Source organism: Sitophilus oryzae, unplaced genomic scaffold, assembly GCF_002938485.1.
Source record: "Sitophilus oryzae breed Bouriz unplaced genomic scaffold, Soryzae_2.0 scaffold_2006_pilon_pilon, whole genome shotgun sequence".
In the NCBI taxonomy this organism is placed as follows: domain Eukaryota; kingdom Metazoa; phylum Arthropoda; class Insecta; order Coleoptera; family Curculionidae; genus Sitophilus; species Sitophilus oryzae.
In genome coordinates this window covers 5,711,149-5,735,989 of record NW_022146732.1, presented here as the reverse complement: position 1 = coordinate 5,735,989, position 24,841 = coordinate 5,711,149, and the positions used below count along the sequence as shown (strand labels likewise).

The 24,841-nt window shown below is 35.2% G+C and overlaps 1 protein-coding gene across 4 annotated transcripts in view; it reads left to right on the top strand.

The window, feature by feature from the left end:
* LOC115883928 (eye-specific diacylglycerol kinase) overlaps positions 1-24,841 on the top strand; it is a 317,841-nt gene that overhangs the window by 216,432 nt on the left and 76,568 nt on the right. For all 4 annotated transcript variants that reach the window (XR_004050467.1, XR_004050466.1, XM_030902359.1 and 1 more), the window contains exons 9-11: positions 9,489-9,627; positions 15,046-15,249; positions 24,256-24,385. Coding sequence is in view for 2 of the 4 variants with exons in the window: in XM_030902359.1 (XP_030758219.1) it covers positions 9,489-9,627; positions 15,046-15,249; positions 24,256-24,385 (473 nt within the window). In the remaining 2 variants the exon portion in view is untranslated. The remainder of the gene's footprint in view (positions 1-9,488; positions 9,628-15,045; positions 15,250-24,255; positions 24,386-24,841) is intronic.

The window sequence follows — 24,841 nt, the reverse complement described above, 5'->3', positions numbered from 1 at the left end:
ATTTTATTAAACTGCGGAAACTATATAGAAAACGGTGCTCTTAGCGCTGATGTAGTTGCCTTCTAACGACTTTTATTTGCTCTAAAATTTGTAAGATTGTGCCATTCCAAAGTTTTCTCAGGAACTTCGCAGTGCGGTAAAATTAAATTAACTTATAACTTTACCTTGAGATCTTGTTCCTTAACTTGTTTTAAGGACGTAGTTTTTGAATAAGTTATGTAATTTTTTTTGGACCGTGTTCATCAGCGTCGTTAAAAATTAAGTAAAGTCTATTTCGGACAAAATGTTGTTCTTAAAAGCCGTAGTTTACGGTTAAGGTCTGTCCAACGACAAAATCGTTGACAGTGATAGATTTGCCTCTGTCATTTTCATTTCAATTTATTTTGTTTAATTTTACAAAGAAGCAGTTGGTACAATTGGAACGCATAGCAGCAGTGCGATTCTGTAAACATATTTTCTTACTAGTAACTCATCAATCGTATAAAAATAGCTCTAGACAAGAATTTTCTTGCTAAGGACACTAAGGATTTTACAGAATCTACAACCGTTTAGTTATAACGTTTTTACATCACTATTTTTTTTAGTATTTCAGTTACGTTATGAGATTCATAAATAAGCTAAAGATTCAAAGTCAGATGGCATCACCTGTGGAAAATCTTAAAGGAAGTGGGGGTACCGCAACACCTTATTTCACTTATCATTCAGTTGTATCAGCACACTACAGAATCAGTTAGAATACTGGATTCAGCTTCAAAGGAATTTTCCCTCGAACAAGGAGTCAGACAGGGGTGTATATTGTCTCCTCAACTATTTAACATATACGGAGAATACATAATGAGAAGGTCGCTAGAAACATGGGAAGGAAGCATTTCAATAAATGGCCAAAAAATAAATAATCTACGCTTTGCAGATGATACAGCACTACTCGCTAACAGTCAAGAAGAGTTAATCAATTTAGTAAATAGGATAGAAAACGAAAGCAATCGGCTCGGTCTGGAACTAAATACGCAAAAAACCAAAATTATGATAGTTGATAGGCAACATAACAACCATCCAAATATAAGTCATATCGACCTCTTTGAAGTCGTTAAGTCATACGTATACCTGGGATCACTATTGACAAATACAGGCACATCGGAAGAAGAGGTGAAGCGTAGGTGCAACATAGCAAAGGTAGCTGTTGGGAGACTGACCAAGATCTGGAAAGACCGCCAGATTTCAAGAGCCACCAAAAACCGACTAGTCAACTGTTTGGTACTCCCAATATTGACGTATGGCTGCGAATCGTGGACTCTCAAGCAGGCGGAACGTAAGAAGATCGATGCTACCGAGATGTATTGTTATAGACGTATGCTCCGTATCCCATGGACTGAACGCCGTACAAACGTTTCCATTATAAATGAACTTAATATTACTAACAGGCTTTCCTGTAAAATCCGACTAAAACAACTAAAATATTTTGGACATATAATGAGGAAAAGTCTGGACAATATGGAAAGACTCATATGGATAATTCAAGGCAAGGTGGAGGGACGTAGACCACGTGGCCGCTCTCCAACTCGATGGATAGACCAGATCACGACTTGCTGTAGCAAGCCAATGCACGATGTCATCGAGATGACAAAAGACAGAGGCGCACGGAGAAAAATCATCCATGATGTTACGCTGACCACTACACTCCCTAATGGGGGTCAGAACTGAAGAGAGAGAGTGATGAGATTTATAACACAACTAGTGGTGTTATGAATCTATAACACAACTAGTTTTTATAATAATGACAATTTCCCACAATTATAATTAAAAAAATGTGACAAATGTCATAGTTAAAGGTGGGCGACTAATAAACGAAACTTAAAACAGCATTTTCTTATTTTTCGGTTGTAGATAAAACGTTGTACATGACACGTGCGTTTAAACATGATTACAACACTCATGTGATTAGAACGACTCGGTCTACGATCTCGTCGTTCTAATCGTTCACACTCGTTGTAATCATCTTCATAAACACACTTGTACTGTAAATAACTATAAAATTTATAATTACTTGAAAACATTGTAAAAAAACTGTATCATAAAACTGAAAAAAATCTAATGGAGTTATTTTTTCAAAAAAATTACGGTCTGTGTTAATACAAAACAAACAAGGGTGAATTTTTAAACAAAACAAAACACCATATAGCAAAAAATATTATAAGAACGAACTATTTGTTACTTTCAAACTTCAAGAATCCTGCATTTATTATTATATTTATCAATTTAACTTATCTACAAATAATTTTTTAATATTGTACAGTAATAAATATAACACAACATAAATAAAACAAAATATTTTATTAATTATAACACTTACTGAATTTTATACCTTAAAAGTTGATTAATTAACATTAATCTTAATTTTCCTAAACCAGTATCTTTTGACATTATCTCCCTGAAGAGTACTAAAATTTGTTATTTACTTATCGTGTGATGTCGTTATTTTACAGCTAGTCCAGTTTTTAGTATTATATACGAGATGGTATACAAAGTTTGTTAGGGGTTAATACAACTCTCTGGGCACCAAATACTAACTATAAACTTTGCTCTGGGTCTACAGTTAATTTTCCCTCGATTTTTCCTTTAGTTAATTTCAAAAAACACGAAACACACGCAATAACACGAACCAAAATGCAAAAGCAATTCGCAAATATTTATCATCTTTCAAAACGCAGGTTGTTTGAAATAATTTGACACATATTATAACCTATAATTTGGCAAGAGTTTGCCAAGCCTCAAAAATCTAAAATCGAGTTCATAGACATCTGCGTTCGTGCATGTTCATCGTTCCGTCATTCCAATAATATTGAAATGTTGATCTGTCATTTTTGAAATCAACCAATAGAACTGTTTAAAAACCACAAGAGAAGACGCTATGACGGATTTATATATAAAACCATCCACAGTTAGAATGTAGAATGTTTAGGAGGGGAGTTAATCACCGCGACCTTATAGATCTATTGTGTGTTCCCCTTTCTTGAGTTATAACGAGTTATAACTCCTCATACAGTCTCAGGGCTTTAAGAAAAGCCAGTATCTGAGACTGCTCCACAGAGGCCAGCTCTCCATCCTCGACATCAGACGTACCAAGGTTCATGGCACGAATGGTCGTCGTCTCGGCGCACTCAGTGATAAGGTGTTCTGGTGTTTCCCCATTTTCCCCACAAAATCTGCATTCGCCGTTGTTTCTCAGTTTCAGCCTACTGAGGTGTTCGTTGAGGAGACAGTGTCCTGTTAGAAACCCCGTGACATTCCGAAGATTGTTTTTACTTAAATCAGGGAAAACCTTTGATTTTTCTCGGTCATAAGTTCTAAGGAACTTTTTCGAGTGTCTTAGACCGTTGGAGGACACCCATTCCAAGTTACGGATGGAGTCTTCCAGATTCTTCAGTTCCGCTTTCAGCTGGTTTCCGTTTGGAAAACAGAACGGTTCTGGTCCAGTTAGTGGAGTGTTCGCTCCTTTTCTAGCTAGATCATTTGCTTTTTCATTGCCTTCTATCCCTTGGTGAGCAGGCACCCAGAGTAGGAGGACTTTATTTTCTTTGCCTAATTTGTTGAGCTTCTCCAGGCATTCTTTGACCAACTTCGAATTGATAGTTACTGTGTTGATCGCGTTAAGTGCTGCTTGACTGTCGGATAGGATGGCAATTTCCTGTTTTCGATAGTTCCTATCTAAGATAAATTGTACGCATCTTTCGATAGCGCAAATTTCTGCCTGAAGGATACTGGGGTAGGTGCCCATTGGTTCGGAGTATTCAGTTTTCGGTCCAAATACTCCTATCCCTGTCCCTGCTTTGGTTTTAGAAGCATCCGTATACCACATGATGGTATGGTCTTTTATATGCTGAGTAAGCGTCTCTTTCTTCCAATCCTTTTTATTACTCAATACTACAGTGAGATGTTTCTCAAAGTTGTAAATTCTTGGTATGTCATGCACTGGGAGTTGAAGAAGTGGAATTCTACATTCTACATCCATAGTTAACTTAAAAAATATTAGAAACTTTTTTTAGTGAAATAAATGGATTGGTATGGACTAGTGATGGGTTGTTATTTAACTATCTGTTATTTTATAACAATTATTTAGAAATAACATAACGCAACCGTTACTACTTTTAAAAAATAACAGATATAAAATAACGACACGCAGAGATCGACTGTTCGTGAAACGAAGTCGGCGCTCGAAACCGCCACGAAATTCGATGCTGCTCGAAGCAATTCCAAAAAACAACTAGTATGGATGGAAAACCTATTATTTCGACAACCATCGATACAGGCGGCGAGATACAACGGACAACGGAGTGGGGTATGCGCTACGGCGCGGCGCGTCGTGTTGGGCTGACAACAGCTTAAAAATAATAGGATATAAAAGAAGCAGCTTTTTTGAAACAGTTGCGGGCATAACGCCTGGCGGTCGAGATAACAGGAGTGGGAAAGGAGCGCTGCTGCATCGGTCGATTGTCGATGGAGGCTCCCAACGGGTTGGAGAATAACGCATCAGTTGTTTTAGCTATGTTGTTTTTTTACCTGTTACGAGCATAACAGAACGGCGTTCGAGATAATCGGAGTGGCAAAGTAATGCTGCTGCATCGGTCGATGGAGGTTTGAAACAGGTTGGAGAATAACGCATCAGTTGTTTTAGATACATATTGTTTTTCAACCTGTTACGAGCATAACGGGCGGAGGTCGAGATATTATGGCGCTGTATGTTTCAGTACTTTGTTATTAAGTTTGAATATTTAAGTATCTATTTATTCTGAAAAATTTTCAGAATAATATTTTAAGATTTTTTAAAAATGTATACAGGGTGTTTTGAAAAATCTGGTCATTGATTAATCACGATCCTGCTTAAAGCCCTTAACGTAAAATGCTGATTTTTGGAAAACGGATTGACTTTAGTGTGTAGAGGTTCGATAAGAAGGGATTTTTCGAAACTCAAATTCTAAGGGGGTGAAACCGCCCTCAAATATTAGAATATTTTTTATTTAAAAACTGGCGAGTTTTTCGAAAAAAACTCTTAAACACGTATATTTTATTTTGTTGTTTTACATATTTTGAGATTTTTACAAAATATATACAGGGTGTTTCATAAAATATGACCACTGAGTAATCATGATTCTGCTTAAACTGCTTGACCTTTAAAGCTGATTTTTGGCAAACGGATTGACTGTGGGGTGTAGAGGTGCGATAAGGAGGGGTTTCTCGAATCTCAAATTCCAAGAGGGTGAAAACGCCCCTCAAATATTATAATATTTATTATTTAAAAAACGGTTAGTCTTTCGGGAAAACGATTGGACACGCATAATTTATTTTGTTTTTTTACATATTTTGAAATTTTTTAAAAAATAATACAGGGTATTCCAAAAAGTTGAGTAATTGATTAACCACGATTTTGTTTAAACTGCTCGACGTTTAAAGCATATTTTTGGCAAATGTGAGAAAATTTTATCCAGTTTGTATGTTAATGGAAATTCTTGCTTTGCTTTATCATCACCATTACAAATTAATAATTCGACGCGAACGAAGTCGCGGGTACAACTTAACAAGTATAGCTAGAGACGTGAGAAATATAAAATAAGAGACGTCCCCCGATGCGCAGTGGACATCCGGCAAATTTGCTTCAATCAGATTTTTCGTAGCGTAACTGAATCTCTCTTCCGCCGAATGCGTTCTCTCTCTATGTGTGCGCGACCCGTGCTATCCCCAAGTCTCTTCCTATATTTGTCAAACTGTACATGCTAGTTTAAGTGTAAAATTAATTCGAACTCTAGTGTGTAGTTGGTTTACTTATGAAGAATATACTACACATTTTCTTATATTGCTATTTTTTGACCGCAAATGGTAAAATCATAACTAAGAGCTTCTCGCCCGTCGAGTGAGATGCACCCTGTACACTGCTACGCAATTCAGAATCTACGCGGATCGAGGGGTAGGGCGTAAGTAGATCGGAATTTATAGATATAGACGAGTGGCGGCATTTTGGCTTTTTTATATCGCAATTTGTAAACAGCGCTTATTTGTAAACAACCCCCGTTTTTAGAGAGGTATTTTAGATAACAATCGATATTTAGAAATGTTATGACACCCTGGAAATACTACCACCGAGCACGTCATTGTTGCAACTTGCAGCTGCGTTAATACGCCTGGCGGTGACCGCCTCATACTCTTTCAGATATTCAGCAATAAAATAAAGAAACCTGTTATTTTTAAGCTGTTATTTTAAGCTGTTTGTTATAAATAACAATAACAGTTTCAACTGTTATCTAAAAATAACAGTTTTGCCCATCACTAGTATGGACGTCATCTACTTTTTTTCTGTCATCGTCTGTCGTAATCTTAACTGAGTAATAAAATAAATTATATAATATCTGGACTAGTTATGAGCGGTATTCATCAAAAATTGCAACAAATACAGGGTGTTTCAAAAACATTTGCCGTCTCTCGTGGGGAGATTCCTCACGTAAAAATAAGTCACTAAGAGTCTTCGACATTTTTTTTCTTTTTTATTTTCACCTCTTACTTCGGTAAAAGTACCTCAATCATTGCCAATCTATTACTGCAACGGGAAGTTAAGAGAAACCCCTAGTAATCGACTGTATTAGCGCTGATTGAGTAATTATTACGACTTATCTCCCCCAAAGGTTGTTCCTCGAGAAATCTTCGAGAAAATTAGTATTTTCGGCGAGACTTAGGGAAGAAAAGTTTTTACGTAGGTTTTTTGGTACGGATTTTCCTCTCACTAAAACTGATTTCTCCGAAATGTTTTTGTTCTGACCTGACTCGAATTTGTGACATTGTTTTACTATATTTTGAAGTTGTAGTTTTTATTTAGTTGGAAATATTTTATTATACAGTATGTCTCTGGATAGTGTAGTGGATTTTTTTATTAAAGTTTCTTCGATTTCTAAAATGGTTAATTTGGTTTATGGTTTTCCTAATTTCTATACCGTTATAGAGGAAAATGAACAAAAGTATGAAAATATAACTGAATAAAAAACTAAAAAGCGTTTCTATGGTAATGTTCCTTTTTCGTTCTTTGATGGATGGTTATTATTAATTTTTATTATTATTTTTTATTTAATTGAATTTACAATGGCAAAAAACACTCAACAAACATTTTGATCAAAATATTGACGTATTTGGAAAAAAATAAATAATAGTACCGTATGATCGAAAAAAAAAACGGCGTCCAGTTGGCTTGGAAATGACGATCGATGACACACATTTCCCATATAAAATGACAGCGATCTTCATTCTATAGCCATCACTGACGCCGTTTTTATTCGATCATACGATATATTGTTTTATTAGGAGTAAAAATGATGCTTATTGTGGCGAGGCTGTACGTTTTTTTGAAAAGACACTTTTTTACTCCGAAAAAAACATGCTATTTTTTATGAAACGCCACAAATAATTTTTCAACAATTTCAAACGTTCCAAATCATATAAAATTATTTAAGTAATATCTTGTATGTAATTATATTTCGAGAATACGTTCGGGTTACGTTCGTTGAATTTAACACTTTATGTCAGTTTCATAATATATTTTCGTACTTTTGTGCTTAGGTGTAAAAGTTCTTTACTTTTATGCCTAGACGTTAAAATGACTTTTTTATATCGTCAATCATGTCGCAAAAATTAATACTTTTGTGACGTTTGAAAAAAAAATTATACAAACTTCTTTACTTTTTTTCTGTGGAATACGGCGTTTTCCGATTACAGTTCGGACTACCCTGTATAGTAATATTTACCATCTATATTTTCGATATAAACAAAACAGCATTATTTAATCTAAAGTACTTTATTATGTCAGTATCTCAATCAATCCCATATTTATACAGGAATAAATTAGCAAGTTATCTATGATATTAATGTAGACAACAGAAATCTATAACAATAACAGTTGTGGTATTTGCAAATTTCTGTATTTCTTAACAGCAAATACCCTGAGATGAACCGCCTATTTAAAAATAGACATATTTCTTCAAATTCAAAACATTCATTTTTAAGACACTCTGTATACATAAACAAAATTATTGATTTTTAAAATATTATTCACAAACTAGGGAGAGGGAAATCAGGCGACGACCAGAGATGATAGTTGTTAGATAATAACTTTTAGACTACCATTCGAGACGCATCGATATTATTTTAGTTCTTTAGTTTTGTGAAAAAGAATGTTATTAAAGGTAAAGTAAATATTTTCTCATTATTTAACTAATGTTAACTAAATCATATTATTTTGTTTTCTTGTTGTAATTCTGTTCTAAAGCTTTTCCTTGTTCATTTATTGATCTGACAAAGACAATATATAACAAGTGTATGCATTTAATGAAATCAATTTATGCTGTAGATAATTTCAATTTAAAAGTAATCTAAATAAAATCGTTTACTGTTCCTTCGTGCCGATGTTTGTGGTTTGTAAGAATAAGGGCCTTGTTGAGTCTACTAACAATTTTCGATCGTGCATGGGCGAATATCTTAGCTCGCAAAAGGGCAAACAAAAACAATAAATAGAATAATTTATAAAGATTCTAATATATATAATTTCTAAAGATATTGACACCAAACTTTAGCGTCGATTCCGCAACAAGAGACTTCGTACCTACGGGTGGGACCCGTTAAACTAACTTTCTTCAGTTTTGAACGGTATAAATGTGGCATGTTTTGAATGTATTAAATTATAAACCTAGGTATGAGGACAGTTTCTCTTTTATTAAACTTCAGGACAACATAGTTGTCCTGAACATGCTCTTTTACATGTGAATTCCAGGCAGAGTACGGCACTCCTTTCATTTCAAAATAAGTAAGGCTATTTACAAATTTAGCGTTTTATTTACATAACCTATTCTTCTCAAATTTCCCAAAATATTGCTTTTGTCGAGGCGCATCCGAGGTAATCACTATAAAAAAATATTTAACACAACGTAGGTTCCTTTCTTTCATTTAAATTATTTGTTATACAGTTGGCCAAAATATTACCTCTTCAACTTTGTTGACAAATTTGAGTTGTTACACTACAACCCAAAAAAAAAGAATTTGATTTTTCCAGTGTAACAAATCTCTATTTTTATCTACAGGGCGAGTTTTTTACGATGTTCTCTATGGGTGTCTGGGAAACTACTGGAGCTAGAGAGTCGGTTAAACAGGGAAAGAATTGCAGTTTTGTGAGGAAAAATATATGCGCTTTTCGGATTTTTAAAGTTAGTTTATGGGTTACTAGATATTTTTTCTAAAGTCTGTCATTTTTGACATATGACACAAACCTATGTTTTTTTAATGGAAACCATAGTTGAGGTGAGCTGGCACAAAGATAACTTTGTTATTTTTGCCTAATTTGTTCAGCTTCCTTAGGCATTCTTTGACCAACTTCGAATTGATGGTAACTGAGTTGATCTCTTTTGATGCGGCTTGACTCTTGATTAACTCGCAACTTAATTTTGTTTTTTTTGTTACAGAAAATCGATATCAGGCGCTGCGGAAAGACCTCTGCGCAGTACACCCGATTGGAGCGAAGGCGCAGTCAACGGCGATCATTTATGGGTGCCTACGTCGGTGTCCGGTGATTTTTGCTACGTCGGCGATTCAGATTGCACGGTAAGACACTACTTTTTAACTTTTTCGTTAATTAAATTAGTAAATCTTTGAAAAACATTAATGTTCTACAGTGTGATTGAAAAAAAAAGGCTGGGGAATGACAATCAAAGATAATTTTGGAGAGATCTATCAACCAAAAACTTGTACCGCTAAAAATTCTGAAATGCTTTAAATACAAAAATATGTTCATTTTTTAATTCTCTATCTAACAAAAAAAATAATAACAGGGTGTTCTATTTAAAAAGACGAATATAAATTATTTTATATTTTAGGAAGTTTGGCATAGAATTTTGATCACATTGTATGGTTTAAAATTACGATATTTATAGCAAAGTAAGTACAGGGTGGCTCGAATTCGACGCTGATGATTGGGATTTCGGAGGCCGTAAGACATACAGGATCGGTTAAATGGAGGCAAAGTTGCGTAATTTGATGCTTAATAAAATGCGTATTGCATTTTGAAAAATTCCGAATACTTCCGAATATATTCGAAAAAAAAACGGAATTTTCAATTTTGTTTTCTATTGTTTCCTGGCTTTATTTGTTAAGATAACTTAAAATGATAAACAATTTGCATGGCCACTTTTTTTGCTCTATAACTCTGTGTGATTAAATATTGACTCTGACGTTTTGGCTTCTGGCGACCATCATCAACTTATTTTTTTTAAATACGGACCTGATTTTTTTTTTCAATTTAATTAAATCCTTTCATCACTCTTAAAACACTATATATAGTCACTTTGATATTTGCCGACGTTTCGTACAGAAGACTCCATCACCAGAATATTTTACGCAAAAAAAAATAAAAATGCAATACGGCATTTTATTGAGCATCAAATTGCGCAACTTTGCCTCCATTTAACCGATCCTGTATCTCTTACGGTTTCCGAAATCCCAATGATGAGCGTCGAATTCGAGCCACCCTGTACAGGCCAACTATAATAAATACCTAGTATAGTTATGATATCAATGTTTTGTATTTTTAATATTTAAAAAAAAAGACTGAGGAACGAATTTATTAATATTTATTAATATTCCGGAAACTACACAAACATACATATTTTATAATAGCTTAGGATTATGTAAAGTGATGAGAAAGGAATCCAAAAATGCACTAATAGACAGGGTGTTCCATTTAAAAAAAATCACCCCAATCCACTCACTTTTTTTTAGCCACCCTGTAGAAGTTAAAATATTTTCCTGAAATACATCCTAATACATACTTTAGGTTCGCACTTATCCAAAATTCCTAAGTTTTTTTAATCACAGGAGCTACAGATGCCCGACGCATTGTTGCCGGACCCGTATAAAGTAGTAGGAAAAACGTTGAACAATGGCAACCCCTATTTGCGGCAACTTTTTGAATGGCACCCTGTCAAAAGTATATTCCCCTATTCATACATGTATGTTAAAATTAGGTTTTGATAAAAAACATGATGAGCGTAATAATCCTGCAGCCGGATAGGGGACCCAATATTTGGACAGTTCAAAATTTGTATGTTTCCAACAACGATGCACCACCCAGTATAAGTTTAGATGTTTTACTAATATAAGATACCTCATATTGTCTCTACGTGTTGCAGCGCCAAAAGTATTAACATAAAGTATTTTTTAATAAGGTATGTTTACACTAGCTCTTCCAACAGATATTTTCTGGCAATATCCTCTAATACTAAATATTCCGTACGACCAACACATGTGTCCTTGTGTGTGTAAATAATCCCGAAAATCCCTGGTTTACGCTTGGCAATTTTCCCGTATCAGGCGTACACGTAATATGAAAAGTTTGCTGTATGGAGAACTTTTCAAATTTTTCGATGGATGAGGTACTAAATTCGACAAATTTCCGCTTACGCTTATCTTAGTCTTTATATTTGTATGTTGGGATTATTGAAAAAGTTTCCAGAAAAATATATGTTCATGTCCATTGGCTTGATTCAAGAATAATCTTCGAAATGTCTATAAAATTGTTAGAAGTTACTAAAGCCTCGTAAAAGTACGACTTATATGTGAAGATTTATCTGAAACTTTACTGGAATATATCTCGAATATTTAACCCAAAGAGATATTGTCAAGGATCAAAATAAAAGCCAGACCTAAGTTATACCGGGTGGAATTGTATTGGGGAAGCTTGGGCAGCATATTTTGCAGACAAAAATAAGTAAAAAAGTTCGTATAAATTTATATCCTAAAATAGTTTGTTTCAGAGGTGTATAGAAGGTTTCATTTTAATTTCGATTTTTTCCAAATAATTTCTGAAATTGTAATGAAGTTCATAAAAATTTCTAGGACACCCTGTATATTGTGTTAATATTATACTAGAATAATAGTGACTTTATTTTCTTTTAATAATGACAGTCAATGTATTTTATTGTTAACTCATTATTGTAATGAACTTCATTAGTGTTTCTATTGTTGAATTAAATAAGTTAAATATTTAATTGCCATTTTGTAAGAGAGTTTTGATCGGTTTTGGTCGCTGTGGTTCGGTGCGAGAAACCGAGACGTTTGCGCCGCTCTCCCTACCAGTGCAGGTTGAGTGGAGGGGAGCGTCAGTCGAGTACCTCGGCTACAGCAGCTCACTTGTGTCTAGCCCTAGCAGGCAACTATTAAGTCCGACCAATCACGTTAGAGTTTTTGACAAACACAAATGAATTAACACCCTCAAATAACCACGCTAACCAACCTGATTGGTCAAGCTTAATAGTTGACTGCTAGGGCTAGACACTTCTAGCAGCTCTAGAGAGACAGTTTGTGGTGACACGCGAAACAGTGAGGTTCGAGTCCGGAGTGCCCTGCCAAGTGTCCTGCTGCCAGCCGCCTGTCGCCGCACTGTATAAGGTAAGCACCCACCGCCAAAGTGATCGAGGGTAGGTCGTATTATTTTTATTGTTATTAAGCGTTTACTCGACTACCTGGACGCGTTATAGGGATAAGGGAGTTAATTGACGAGATTGTTAGGATATTAAAAGCGCGGGAGAACAACCGTTGCCGACCAGGCAAAGAGGGACTACGTTGTGCTACGGGCAGGTCGCCAGGAATGATGTCCTTTTCTTTTAAAGGTTGTCTGACATCTGCTCCGGTCTGACGTATCCTTCGGTTGATGAGATGAGAGTTCGTGGTTTTCTTCATTAATATTAAAATTGCCAGGATTGCCGAGCAGGCAAAAAGGGACTACGCTGTGCTACGGGCAGGTCGCCAGGAATCATGTCCTTTTCTTTTAAAGGTTGTCTGACATCTGCTCCGGCTCAGTGTACCTCTCGGGGAAAGCTAATTATGGGCTAATAATTAATTCATCTTCTTAAGGGACAGTCAGGGTAGTTCAGTAAACGCACGGGTCGCGAATGTTCACGGAGCTAAAACAGGACTTCGCCAAATCCCGAGGCTGGTTTTGTAGCTCCCGTATTTTTCTAGGTGTGTCGTCCGGACGACACCCTGCATCAGTGACGCTGGACGGGATCTCGCCGAAATCCCGAGGTTGTCCTGACCGGGCGGTGTGTGTGCGGGCTGCGCTTATCCAAACGACGTATAACTCGCCGAGACGTCGCTAACGTCTACGTCGATCCAGGGCTCGCGTTTGTGTATCCCTCGGGACGCTGTTAACTTCGCGATCGATCCAGGGCTCGCGTTTGCGTATCCCACAGGACGCTGTTAACTTCGCGATCGATCCAGGACTCGCGTTTGCGTATCCCACAGGACGCTGATAACTTCGCGGTCGATCCAGGACTCGCGTTTGCGTATCCCACAGGACGCTGTTAACTTCGCGATCGATCCAGGACTCGCGTTTGTGTATCCCACGGGACGCTGTTAACTTCGCGATCGATCCAGGGCTCGCGTTTGTGTCCCACAGGACGCTGTTAATTTCGCGATCGATCCAGGACTCGCGTTTGTGTATTCCGGGACGCTTTTAACTTCGACGCCGATCCGAGGTCCGTGTTTCGTTGTCAAAACGGACGCCGCCGCCGTTCCGAGAAATATTTAGCTGTGACCATCGGGACGCCTGTAACGACGTCGCCGCCGCTTAGAGAGTCGCGTCATAGTAGAGTGTGTTACTCCGGTACTTACGTGTCTGTGTCCATTAGGACGCCGCTAGATTCCACGTCGATTAGGAACTCGCGTCGTTTTATTTAATAGAACGTCATTGCGGGAACGCGTTTTTAATTCACGGGATAGAATCAGTCAGAGAGTTACATATCGGGAATAATCGATCAAAACTCTAGAGGTACACGGTTGTTAGTATAAATTTTGTTCTGCGAGGTACTAAATATTTATTTTATTTTTATTATTGTTACAATTAAAGAACGCGAACTTTTCTGTATTATTTTTGTACATAATTAATTAGTTAAATAAAAACCTAGTGTTACGTTATAGTTAATTATGTGTTTTATTTTCTTTTCATCTCATCACTCCCTGGTATCTCCACTATATAAAAGCTACCCGTATTGGCACTAGTGGTCTCTCAAACACTTTAAACTTGGGGGTGGCGCCCGAGGAACCGAAGCAAGGCAACTCGGCGTCTGTGACTTCTCTCTAAAACGGGGGAGCGTTCACAAAATAATGTCGATATTTGAATGAAAATTGGTGTCTGGGAGTTTTTTGACATGAGAAATTTGATTTTGATGTCAATATGACTCCTATTATTGACTCCTATTATTTGGAAAAATCGAAATAAAAATGAAATTTCTACACCCTGCATCTGCGAAACTAAGCATTTTAGGACATACATTTAAACGAACTTTTTTACTTATTTTTATCTGCAGAATATGTTGCCGAAGTTTCCGGAATGCAGTTTGGACCACCCTGTATATTTTTCTATTATTTTCAGTACTGTGTTATTTATTAGAATGTATTTTCTTTCTAAAAAAATCATATAAAACATTATATAATGCAGACTTTATTACACTGTATATTTTTTGTATTTTTTTAAATTTTAATGAAAATACCTGAACACCAAAAAAAAGGGATATGGTGTTATAAACGCCATGAATCAATGCTTATGAGAAAATAGCCGGGCCTCTACCTGATTTAGTGACCTCCCTCTACCGGTCATCCATCGTGACCTCCGGGGTTGTTGGGCCTCCGTTACTGATTTATAACGTTTATAACGATTGATTGGATTCGTTTCTCCTACACAAAACTATTTTCCTTATCTAATATTTCTTGTAAACGGACAGGGGCCATTTTATTACCGAGGAATCGTATAAAATATAGCTTTCTCGTCGGCTAAATCATTTTCAGCCCAAAACACCAATCTATTTATAGAATAGTTATATTTTGGTAAACTAAAGACGCCGCTTTGGTAATATTTAGTCCAAATGTCCAAAAACCTAATGTCCAAACTTATTGCTTATGAATGTTTGGTAAAATTAAAAGACGTTATTCGAGTTTTAAATGTTTATTTTTTCTCATTAATTGCAGAAACACGGTTCACGGATGAAATGCTCCGCCTGCAACGTGATCGCCCATCAGAATTGCATTCCCGTTTTGATCAACAGGCAAAAGTTCACGTGCAAGCCGACGTTTCGGGACGTTGGCGTGCGCCAGTATCGGGAACAGACCACCATCCAGCACCATTGGGTCCATCGAAGGTCGGAGAAGGGCAAATGTCGACATTGTGGCAAAGTAAGTCCCTTTTATTTTTTACTGAATTAATATAAAGTTATATCGTCTTGTGGTTTCGCTCACCATAAAAAATAAAATTATAACTCTTTTGGGGTATTATTAATAGGAATTGAGATTCCATAATTCCCTCTACCTTTTATAGATAACAACCATGAAACACAATCGAGATTTTAAGTAATTGAAAATGAATGATGAATTGATTTTGAGTAATAATATAAAATGAACATAGACACTTATTTTAACTTACTACTCTATCAATTTATTTATCTACAACCGTTTAGTTATAACGTTTTTACATCACTATTTTTTTAGTATTTCAGTTACGTTATGAGATTCATAACACAACTAGTGGTGTTATGAATCTATAACACATTTAGAATTTAGAATGAGTGGGAGGGGGGCTAATCACTTCGACCCTACAGATCCATTGTGTCCCCCTTTCCTGAATCATAACTCATCATACAGTCCCAGGGCTTTGATAAAAGCCAGTATCTGGGACGGTTTTATAGAGGGTAGTTCTCCATCTCCAATATCAGTCGTACCAAAATTCATGGCACGAATGGTTGTCGTCTCGGCGCACTCAGTGATGAGGTGTACTGGTGTTTCACCATCTTCCCCACAGAATCTGCATTCGCCGTTTCTTCTTAGTTTCAATCTACTGAGGTGTTCATTAAGGAGACAGTGTCCTGTTAAAACCCCGTGACAATCCGAAGATTGTTCTTACTCAGACCCAGGAAGATCTGTGATTTTTCTTGATCATAAGCCCTCAGAAACTTCTTCGAGTGTCCTAGACCATTGCAAGATTTCCATTCCAGGTTGCGGATGGAATCTTCCAAGTTCTTGAGTTCCGCCTTGAGTTGGTTACCACTTGGAAAGCAGAACGGTTCTGGTCCAGTTAGTGGAGTGTTCGCTCCTTTCCTAGCTAGATTATTTGCTTTTTCATTGCCTTCTATCCCTTGGTGAGCAGGCACCCAGTGTAGGAGGACTTTGTTTTCTTTGCCTAATTTATTCAGCTTCTCTATAACACAACTAGTTGCTATAATAGTGAAAAACAACTACGAACATCTAAATATATTAACTTTTCCGGCAATAATGATTCCGTGGCACGTACTGCGGCAAGTTCTACATCTGAAGGGAGACTTTCAGAATCGCTCATCGTAATTTTTAAAATGATTTTTCTGGACAAAAAGTGCTCGCGTTTACTTGACAGGGCAAACTGACTTTTCAGCATAAATGTAAAACATAAAACATAATAATATGAAACATCCAAAAAAATATGAACATTTCTAAATAACATCACGACAGAAATCATGACCAGCTTTTAGGCCTAATTATATTACAATGAAGTAATATAATTAGGCCTAAAATTTAGGCCTTTTAATGAAGTCCTAAATACGAAAAAATAAGCTTAAATTGGATTAAAAATGTACCATAGAATTAATTAAAGCGTAAGGGTGGAGAATATAGAAATAAAAAATATTATATTAATGAGAAAAATTTTATAAAAGGGGCGCTGAACCTTGCGATATTGTAGGGACTGAAAAATACGTTCCTCTGATTTTAAGTTAATTTAATTTTGGACTTTATTTACTTTTGATTATAAAAATGGGGATTCTGAAAAAATATTTGTGTAGAGTATTCATATAAAAAGATGGAATTTATTTTTCTCCTAATGAAAAGAAAACTTTTTTGGTAAACTCTTTTTTAGTAATATGCCCACAATGAAATAAATTTGTTTAAATTGTCACTTTTTTGTTATTATTGAACAGACATCACTTCAATTTAATGTTTACAGATATTTTTAATACCAACAGAAAATATTTTTGTTGGAATGTTTTAATAACGTTTAAAAATGGTAAGCAGCACAAGACACTCTTACCAATATACATATACAAAGAGACTATGTAAGTATGAGTAATGATCTTCCTCTAGGTGATGCGAGACCTTGCCATGGAGCTCCTAGTCACGTGCTAGATGACGAATTAAAAAAATAGAAAAATTAGGGTTATGGCATCATTTTTGTTGCGGCTTTTTCAATAATTTATTGGTGCTGTTATGGATTTTTATCGCTTGGAAGCAATTGCAGTCAAGAAAAACGGCAATTAAAAATCGTTTCCCATTCAGGGGAAATTTTTATATGATCTTTTTCCGTAACTTTCGGTTTTTGAAACTGAAATTTGCTTTTATCGTGATTTTTTCAATACTCACCATTATAGTGAAACACTGAAAAAAGGATCTCTCTGTCGAAATGAATATGACTTTGACCCAAAAGATTGGCGCTTTTCAATAGGGCCAAGAACGACGTTTCTTTACCCAAAGCATTAACTATCTTTTCATAAGCTTTAAAAAATTACTTTAGAGAATAGAAGAATCTATCTGTCCAAAGTATTTCACTCTTGACCCAAAATGAATATGCAAAGAAGTTCTTGCTACAAGAACAATAGTCTCTTTGATTCATGCAAAAATTCTTGATTGAAAAGGGACATTTCTTGATTAAAAGACACTTTTCTTAAACCAATAGCGAATACTATTGACTCAACTAAAATTTATTTTGATCTAAGAGAAGTCTATACATCATATACAGGCATATTACGAGGTATATTATTTTCTGATAAATTTAGGTTTTCCTGGTCTGTAGTAAGTAAAGTGATATTATTTTCCTCGATAGTAGATATTTCTGCTTCTTCACTCCTTGGTATTTTTTGGGGTGGTTCATCACTCTACAAATTACAAAAAAATGTTACATCACCATTAATCAAAGTAAAGCAAATAAATTATTAAAATTATAAGCTTTGGTCACATTTTGATTTTTTTAATACGACGACTTGAAATTCTAAAATTTTTGTAATTATTTGCATAAAAAAATCGATACCTATATTCTTATTCTATCTATAGTCACGCATGCATTATCTAAACAGGTGCATTAGGTAAATGTCTCTTACCTTCAAATATAGCAAATAAATGCTCTAATTTCCATTTTTTCAGAAACTCCATTAAAGAATCCATATATCCTAAAATTTGTCCATAAAAATGACAAATGCGTGTTAATAACGATCACTAATTTGTTATACGATATGCGCTTAAAAAGCAAATTATGCAAAATTCCAAGCAACAAAACCCGTGCGTACTATGATATGATGATCGGACTGCCGACTGATTGTATACCTATACCGTCCTTCGTCATTGTCTTTGCGTGTCATTATTATTTTTCATCAAAAGAGTATTTAGCTATTGGAAAAATGGCCATGTTTCTTGAGTGAAGTACTTCCTAGCGTATTTTTCGTATTATCTTAAAACAAAGTAACTTGCACTTGTTTGAATGAAAATAGATTCAAGAGAAATTTTCGAATTTTTGAAGAGAACCAGTTTTCTTGAGTTAAGAGAGCTTTTCTTCAGGCAAAATATTTTCTTTTACGCTAAAATAAATTCTCTTGCAACTAAATTTTTTTTTCAAGAACGATGACGACTTTAGTTCAAGTATATCTTTTTTATCAGTGAAGTAATTAATCATTCAGTCGTTTTTAAAATCTGTGCCATGAACAAAAAGAGTATAATTTCAGTTTTTCTGGCAATTTGGCGATATACAAAAACATTTTGTATTAAAATGTCTTCCAAATTATTATATAATTTGTCAAGCCTATATTTTTCATCAAAAGAGTATTTAGCTATTGGAAAAATGGCCATGTTTCTTGAATGAAGTACTTCCTAGCGTATTTTTCGTATTATCTTAAAACAAAGTAACTTGCACTTGTTTGAATGAAAATAGATTAAAGAGAAATTTTCGAATTTTTGAAGAGAACCAGTTTTCTTGAGTTAAGAGAGTTTTTCTTCAGGCAAAATATTTTCTTTTACGCTAAAATAAATTCTCTTGCAACTAAATTTTTTTTTCAAGAACGATGACGACTTTAGTTCAAGTCTATCTTTTTTATCAGTGAAGTAATTAATCATTCAGTCGTTTTTAAAATCTGTGCCATGAACAAAAAGAGTATAATTTCAGTTTTTCTGGCAATTTGGCGATATACAAAAACATTTTGTATTAAAATGTTTTCCAAATTATTATATAATTTGTCGAGCCTAGTCTCTGGACTTTTTCGTCGACCTTTCGACCCATCGTCTCTAATTAATGGCAATGTCAAAAAACATCTGCCCATCATAAACCACGCCGCCTACGATCTAGATAGCCTACTGCGATGGCAACGAGTAGAGTTGTGCTCCGAACTAGTTCAAAAGATTGAATCTCTTATATGAACTAAAAGTTGGATCGAAAATATTTCGGTTAATTGAACTAAACTAAAAATTAGGGTGAGAATAAGAACTAGAGCAAAATAGATAGGGAATGGTTGAACTGTATTGTGAAAGATTGATTCAAATTGTACTAAACTAAGAAACAAACATTGCAATAGAAGAAATAACACAGGTCCGAGGCATTACTGACAAGGATAAGACTTAAATCGTTATTACTCACATATTTTTTTTTATTTTTAATTGTTTTGATTCTTTTCATTCTTTCACTGTGCGAATTGCCGATACTACAATTTGGTGAACTAAATGAACTAAACGAACTGATTTTTACTGAAGTCGATTGAGTGAACTAAACTCCCAGTTCTAGCAACGAACAGAGACATACAAAATAGCCGGCCTTCTCGTTTATCAGGAAAAAGGATGCGTGACATTTACAAATGGTTTTCCAAGTCTGACGTGGCAGAGGCAAAGTGACGTCTATATTGTTTTTTCCCTTCGTTTTGGGGTGATATATTTGTATTTTAACTCAGTTTTGGCAGACTCAAGTTTTACACAGATAAGAATTGGAAAAGAACTTGGTTAGGTTGCATAATAAGTACCTAGTTGTTCCGATAATTTTTAATACAAACTAAACTATAAAGATTTCCAGGACATTATGTCTATTATCTGAAGTTATAAAGCATTATGAATAGAACACCGGCAGTTTATCTTTAGAAACTAGAATGACGCAGCATGTCATAAAACCGAACTTTATGTTCAAACTGTTTTTATTAAAAATATTATTATTTTATTAGAGAAAGACGAGATACGAATTTTGCTTTGTTATTGCACCGCGCAAAAGACAAAAATGTATTTTACGACAAGAGAAAATTTCTACTAAGCTTTCGTTGTCAAAAGTTCGCCGGCAAATTACACTCGGCAGCCTCAAGGTAAATCGGCCTTAATAACATCAAAGCTACTTTTTCCTCGTGGAAAATGAGGAGAAAAATGTGATTTTCCGCATTAAAGCTGAAGATTTATTATTTTATATTTCGGTGCAATTTAGAAGAGACAATTTCGGCAAAAACAAATATTTTTTACAATTTTTATAGAGCATGTTTTATTTCAGCATTTCTTAAAATCTCTATGTACTACGTTCATTCTATAAAAATATAATGCAAATTCTATTCCAGCTCCGAGACCATTCCATTTCTTTTTTGATTATAATTATGGAAATATAAAGTTTGTCTTTTTCCATTAGAAGGAACACGGGAATAATATTATGTAGAATAAATTTACATGTATATTATACGAATGTTGTTATTTTAATAAAAAAAAGGGACATTCATGTTAAAGTTGAATTTCTGTTCTGCAGATATTTGATTTCAGTGACGGGTGTAAATAATTTTGTTAGTTTTGTTATGTTCATTTATTTATTTCTTACTTTCAAACTTCAATAAACCTCTTGAATTTATTATTATATTTATCAATATAACTTATGTCCAAATACAGGGTGTCCCAGAAATAAGTGCAAATATTTTAAGGGGTGGTAGATCTCGATAAAAGAAACATATTTTCTCTTTATCGTGTTTCAAATAAGTCCAAAATAACGAAGTTATTTTACATTAATGAAATTTCAAAAATGATTTTTTGCTAAAACTTTAAGAACCACTGGATCCGAGACTGGATCTTTTCTGGATTTTCCTTCTTGTAAATTTAATCTAATACCTATGTTGCCATATTATCGAGAAATTATGTTTTTTAACTAAAAACTAAAAAAATTTCCAAAACATTTTTCAAAAAATTTCGAATTTTCATTTTTTTTTTTTCGCGAAAAAACCTCATAGGCGTGTTTCTGGGGTTGAACTATACTGCCAGTTAAAATATTTGCACCCCGTATATATTAATATACCGGGTGCGCCTCGAAAGTGGCTCACCTCTATAACTTTTTTATTTTTTAAGATAAAAAAAAACGAGATTTGGTATGCGACATAAATTAGGATTGATTGGCGTATTAAATTATTTTTGGTCACTTCCTGTTTCACCGGAAATAACTACAACTTTTGATTTTTAAATGACACCCTCGGTATATTTCTACTTTATTCGGTAGAAAATGACATTCTGAATAAAATCACATATCAAATGTCAACTTTTGACATTATCGCTTAAAGAAAAATCGTATTTTAAATTTTAATCTAGAATGCCATGACTGTGTTAAAAATACTAATTTTTAATCAAGGAGTCTTGGAAAAATAGATTTGATCATCTAATGTTTTTAGTGACTTTTTCTGGCCAGTTAAAAGATACCCAAGTCGTATATTTAATCATATCTCATTTTTTCAAACAGAACAAGGGTGACTCATTAACATATTTGGAAAAAGCATATTTTTACGAATAATTTGGTACCACACACTTGGTATTTCGAGTCAAATTGTCGTTATGAACCGCATGTTACAATCTCAAATAAACCATATGCGAAAATGTCAAAAGTTGACATATGATATGTCATTCTATTCAAAGTGTCATTTACTATCGAATTAAGTAGAAATATACCGAGGCAGCCATTTAAAAATCAAAAGTTGTAGTGATTTCCGGTGAAACAGGAAGTGACCAAAAATAATAGAATACGTTAATCAATCCTGATTTATGTCATATACTAACTTGGTACCGTATGTCGGTTTTTATCTGAAAAAATAAAAAAGTTATAGGGATGAGCCACTTTTGAGAAACACCCGGTATAAACCCATCTATAGTTCGCTTAAAAAATAGAAACTTTTTTTAGTGCAATAAATGGATTGGTATGGACGTCATCTGGCTTTTTCTGTCATGGTCTATCGAAATCTTCCCTTTGCCGCAAAACAGAGTATACAATTAAAGATTTACTATGTCATTTTAATCTCTCAGCTCTTAAAAAACACCCTCATTCAAAGAATTATAACACGGACAGTATATTTTAACTGTTTTAACGCTGGAAATCTCGCTCCGTGACATACCATAGCGGAATTTCAATTAAATGCAATTAGTAGAATTGAAGAAGGTTGACTTGTGACGGTTCGGAAGTGGCCTGTCTGAATCTGAATGAAGAGTTGGCCCTCCCACTCGACATTCTAACATAAATTGAATTCATTTGTCTATTAGCAGTTTTGTTGGTTTTAGAGTTGAGTGAGAATGGTTTTTCAGTTTTGCTTTTTTTTAATTTTAATTTGATTTTTTTCATGGAAAATCCTAGATGAAAAATTCTGATGTAATTTTTTAAAAGAATAGTTTGTCTCTATCATAGTATTTATATACCCTCAAGAGCATTCTGGAAATTAAAAGACAGGTTTTTCTACAATCATGATTTGAGTACAAAAGCGAAACTTGCAGTGTACCGAGCAGTTATAATCCCCACCATGTTATATGGGAGCGAAACCTGGGTGCCGTACCGCCGACACATGAATGCATTAAACAAGTTGCAACAGAGATACCTTAAACAACTCTTAAGAATCCGATAGTTCCATCAAACGCATCGGTCCTTGAAAAAGCTAGAATTAGAATTAGAATAAGTGGGAGGGGGGTTAATCTCTGCGATCTTAGAGATCTATTGTGTCCCCCTTTCTTGAGTTATAACTCATCATACAGTCCCAGGACTTCCTACGGAGACCCGTATCCCTCACAGTCGAGGAGCTACGACCCAGACCGGGTAGACGAAACGGTAGCTTGTGTCGCCTGTTGGGTTTAGAGGTAGGAGGTAGGCTCCCGACCCTTGTATGTGGCTTGTATGCCACTTGCGGAGGATGGTCTCACGCAAGTGTCAGCCACCTCTCCTGTAGTTCTCTTTGGGTTTGGGCCCTTGGAACCTTCATTGTTACTGTTCCCAGTGTCGCTAGGGGGTTTCCCCACAACTTCACCGGTGATGTTTTTATTACTATTATTTCCAGATCTCATAGTGTTCCTATGAGTCGCTAGGGACAGTCGGTCCACTTCTACAGAGCCCCGTATGTAGAAGTAAGGGGTAAAATACAATGGGGTGCCCCCCGGTGCCCCAAGGTTGAGGCTGTCCGTAGCCCCGCCCGGTATCGTTATATGTCTTGGTGCAATTCCCTGGCCACGACACTACAGTCAGGGACAAGACGATGAGTGAGATGCTTCTTAGACCAAGCCAAGTGCTCGGGGGGATTCCCCCCAGCACCTGACCAGGAGCTTCCCCACCAACGACAAGGTCTTGCATCTCCTAGGGGAAGCTTGAAAAAGCTAATTGCGAGAGTATTGGGATTCATGGTTACAAAATTCCCCTTAAACTGGGCTGGCCCCGTATGCAGAATGCAAGAAAACCGCGTACCAAAATCTCTGCTTTACGGTGAGCTTGTAGACGGTAAAAGGAGGCCTGGTGGACAAAACAAAAGGTACAAGGACATTTTCCACGAAAATTTAAAGGGGATTAGCATGCAGAATGCTATTGCTCAGTTAACAGCGACAACCAAAAATTAAAGAAGCAACAAAGCAATAAGATTTTTGAATATCCGGAGTGCGGTAGGGAGATAACATCACGTATCGGGCTTTTCAGTCACAGAAAAGCTCATGAAAGAAAACGCTTCTTCTGATGCATATCCAAATACTCGTCAGTGAGTAATGGCAGTGGATTTATATACTGTGTGACAGAAATTGCAACACCCAGTAAATCCAAATATATTTTATTAATATTTTGGGAAGTTAATAAAATATGAACAATAATCGTAATTAGTAATTTATTTTCTAGTTTTAGTAATTTCTAGTAATAATAATTTTAATTTTTTATTGTTTCAGTCATTCCAATCGAAATTATCGTTTAGCTCTAAGGAAATAGTGGCAATCAGTTGTTCCTGGTGTAAGACGGCTTATCACAATAAGGAGACTTGTTTTAATATTCAACGAATCGGCGAAGAATGTAATTTAGGTAAGTTTTCTTTTTACTATTCCCTTTATACAGGGTTAAGAAAAAATAAGTGCAAGTTTTTTAACTGGTAGTATATTTCGGCCTCAGCCTATGAGGAATTTTTTGCAAAAAAAAAATTGGAATTTTTTTTTAATTTTATGTTAAAAAACATAATTTCTTGATAATATGGCAACATAGGTAGTAGCTTAAATTTACATGAAAGAAAATCCAGAAGAGATCCAGTGGTTCTCAAAATTTTAGCAAAAAATGATTTTTTTTTGGAAACTCGATTATTTTGGACTTATTTGAAAAACGTTAAAGAGAAAAAAAAATCTTTTGACTAGATCTACCACCCCTTAAAATACTTGCACTTATTTCTGGGACACCCTGTATAGAGTTAATTAGATAAAAAACGGTTATCAGTAAGTCTTTATACAGGGTGTCCCAGAAATAAGTGCAAGTATTTTAACTGGTAGT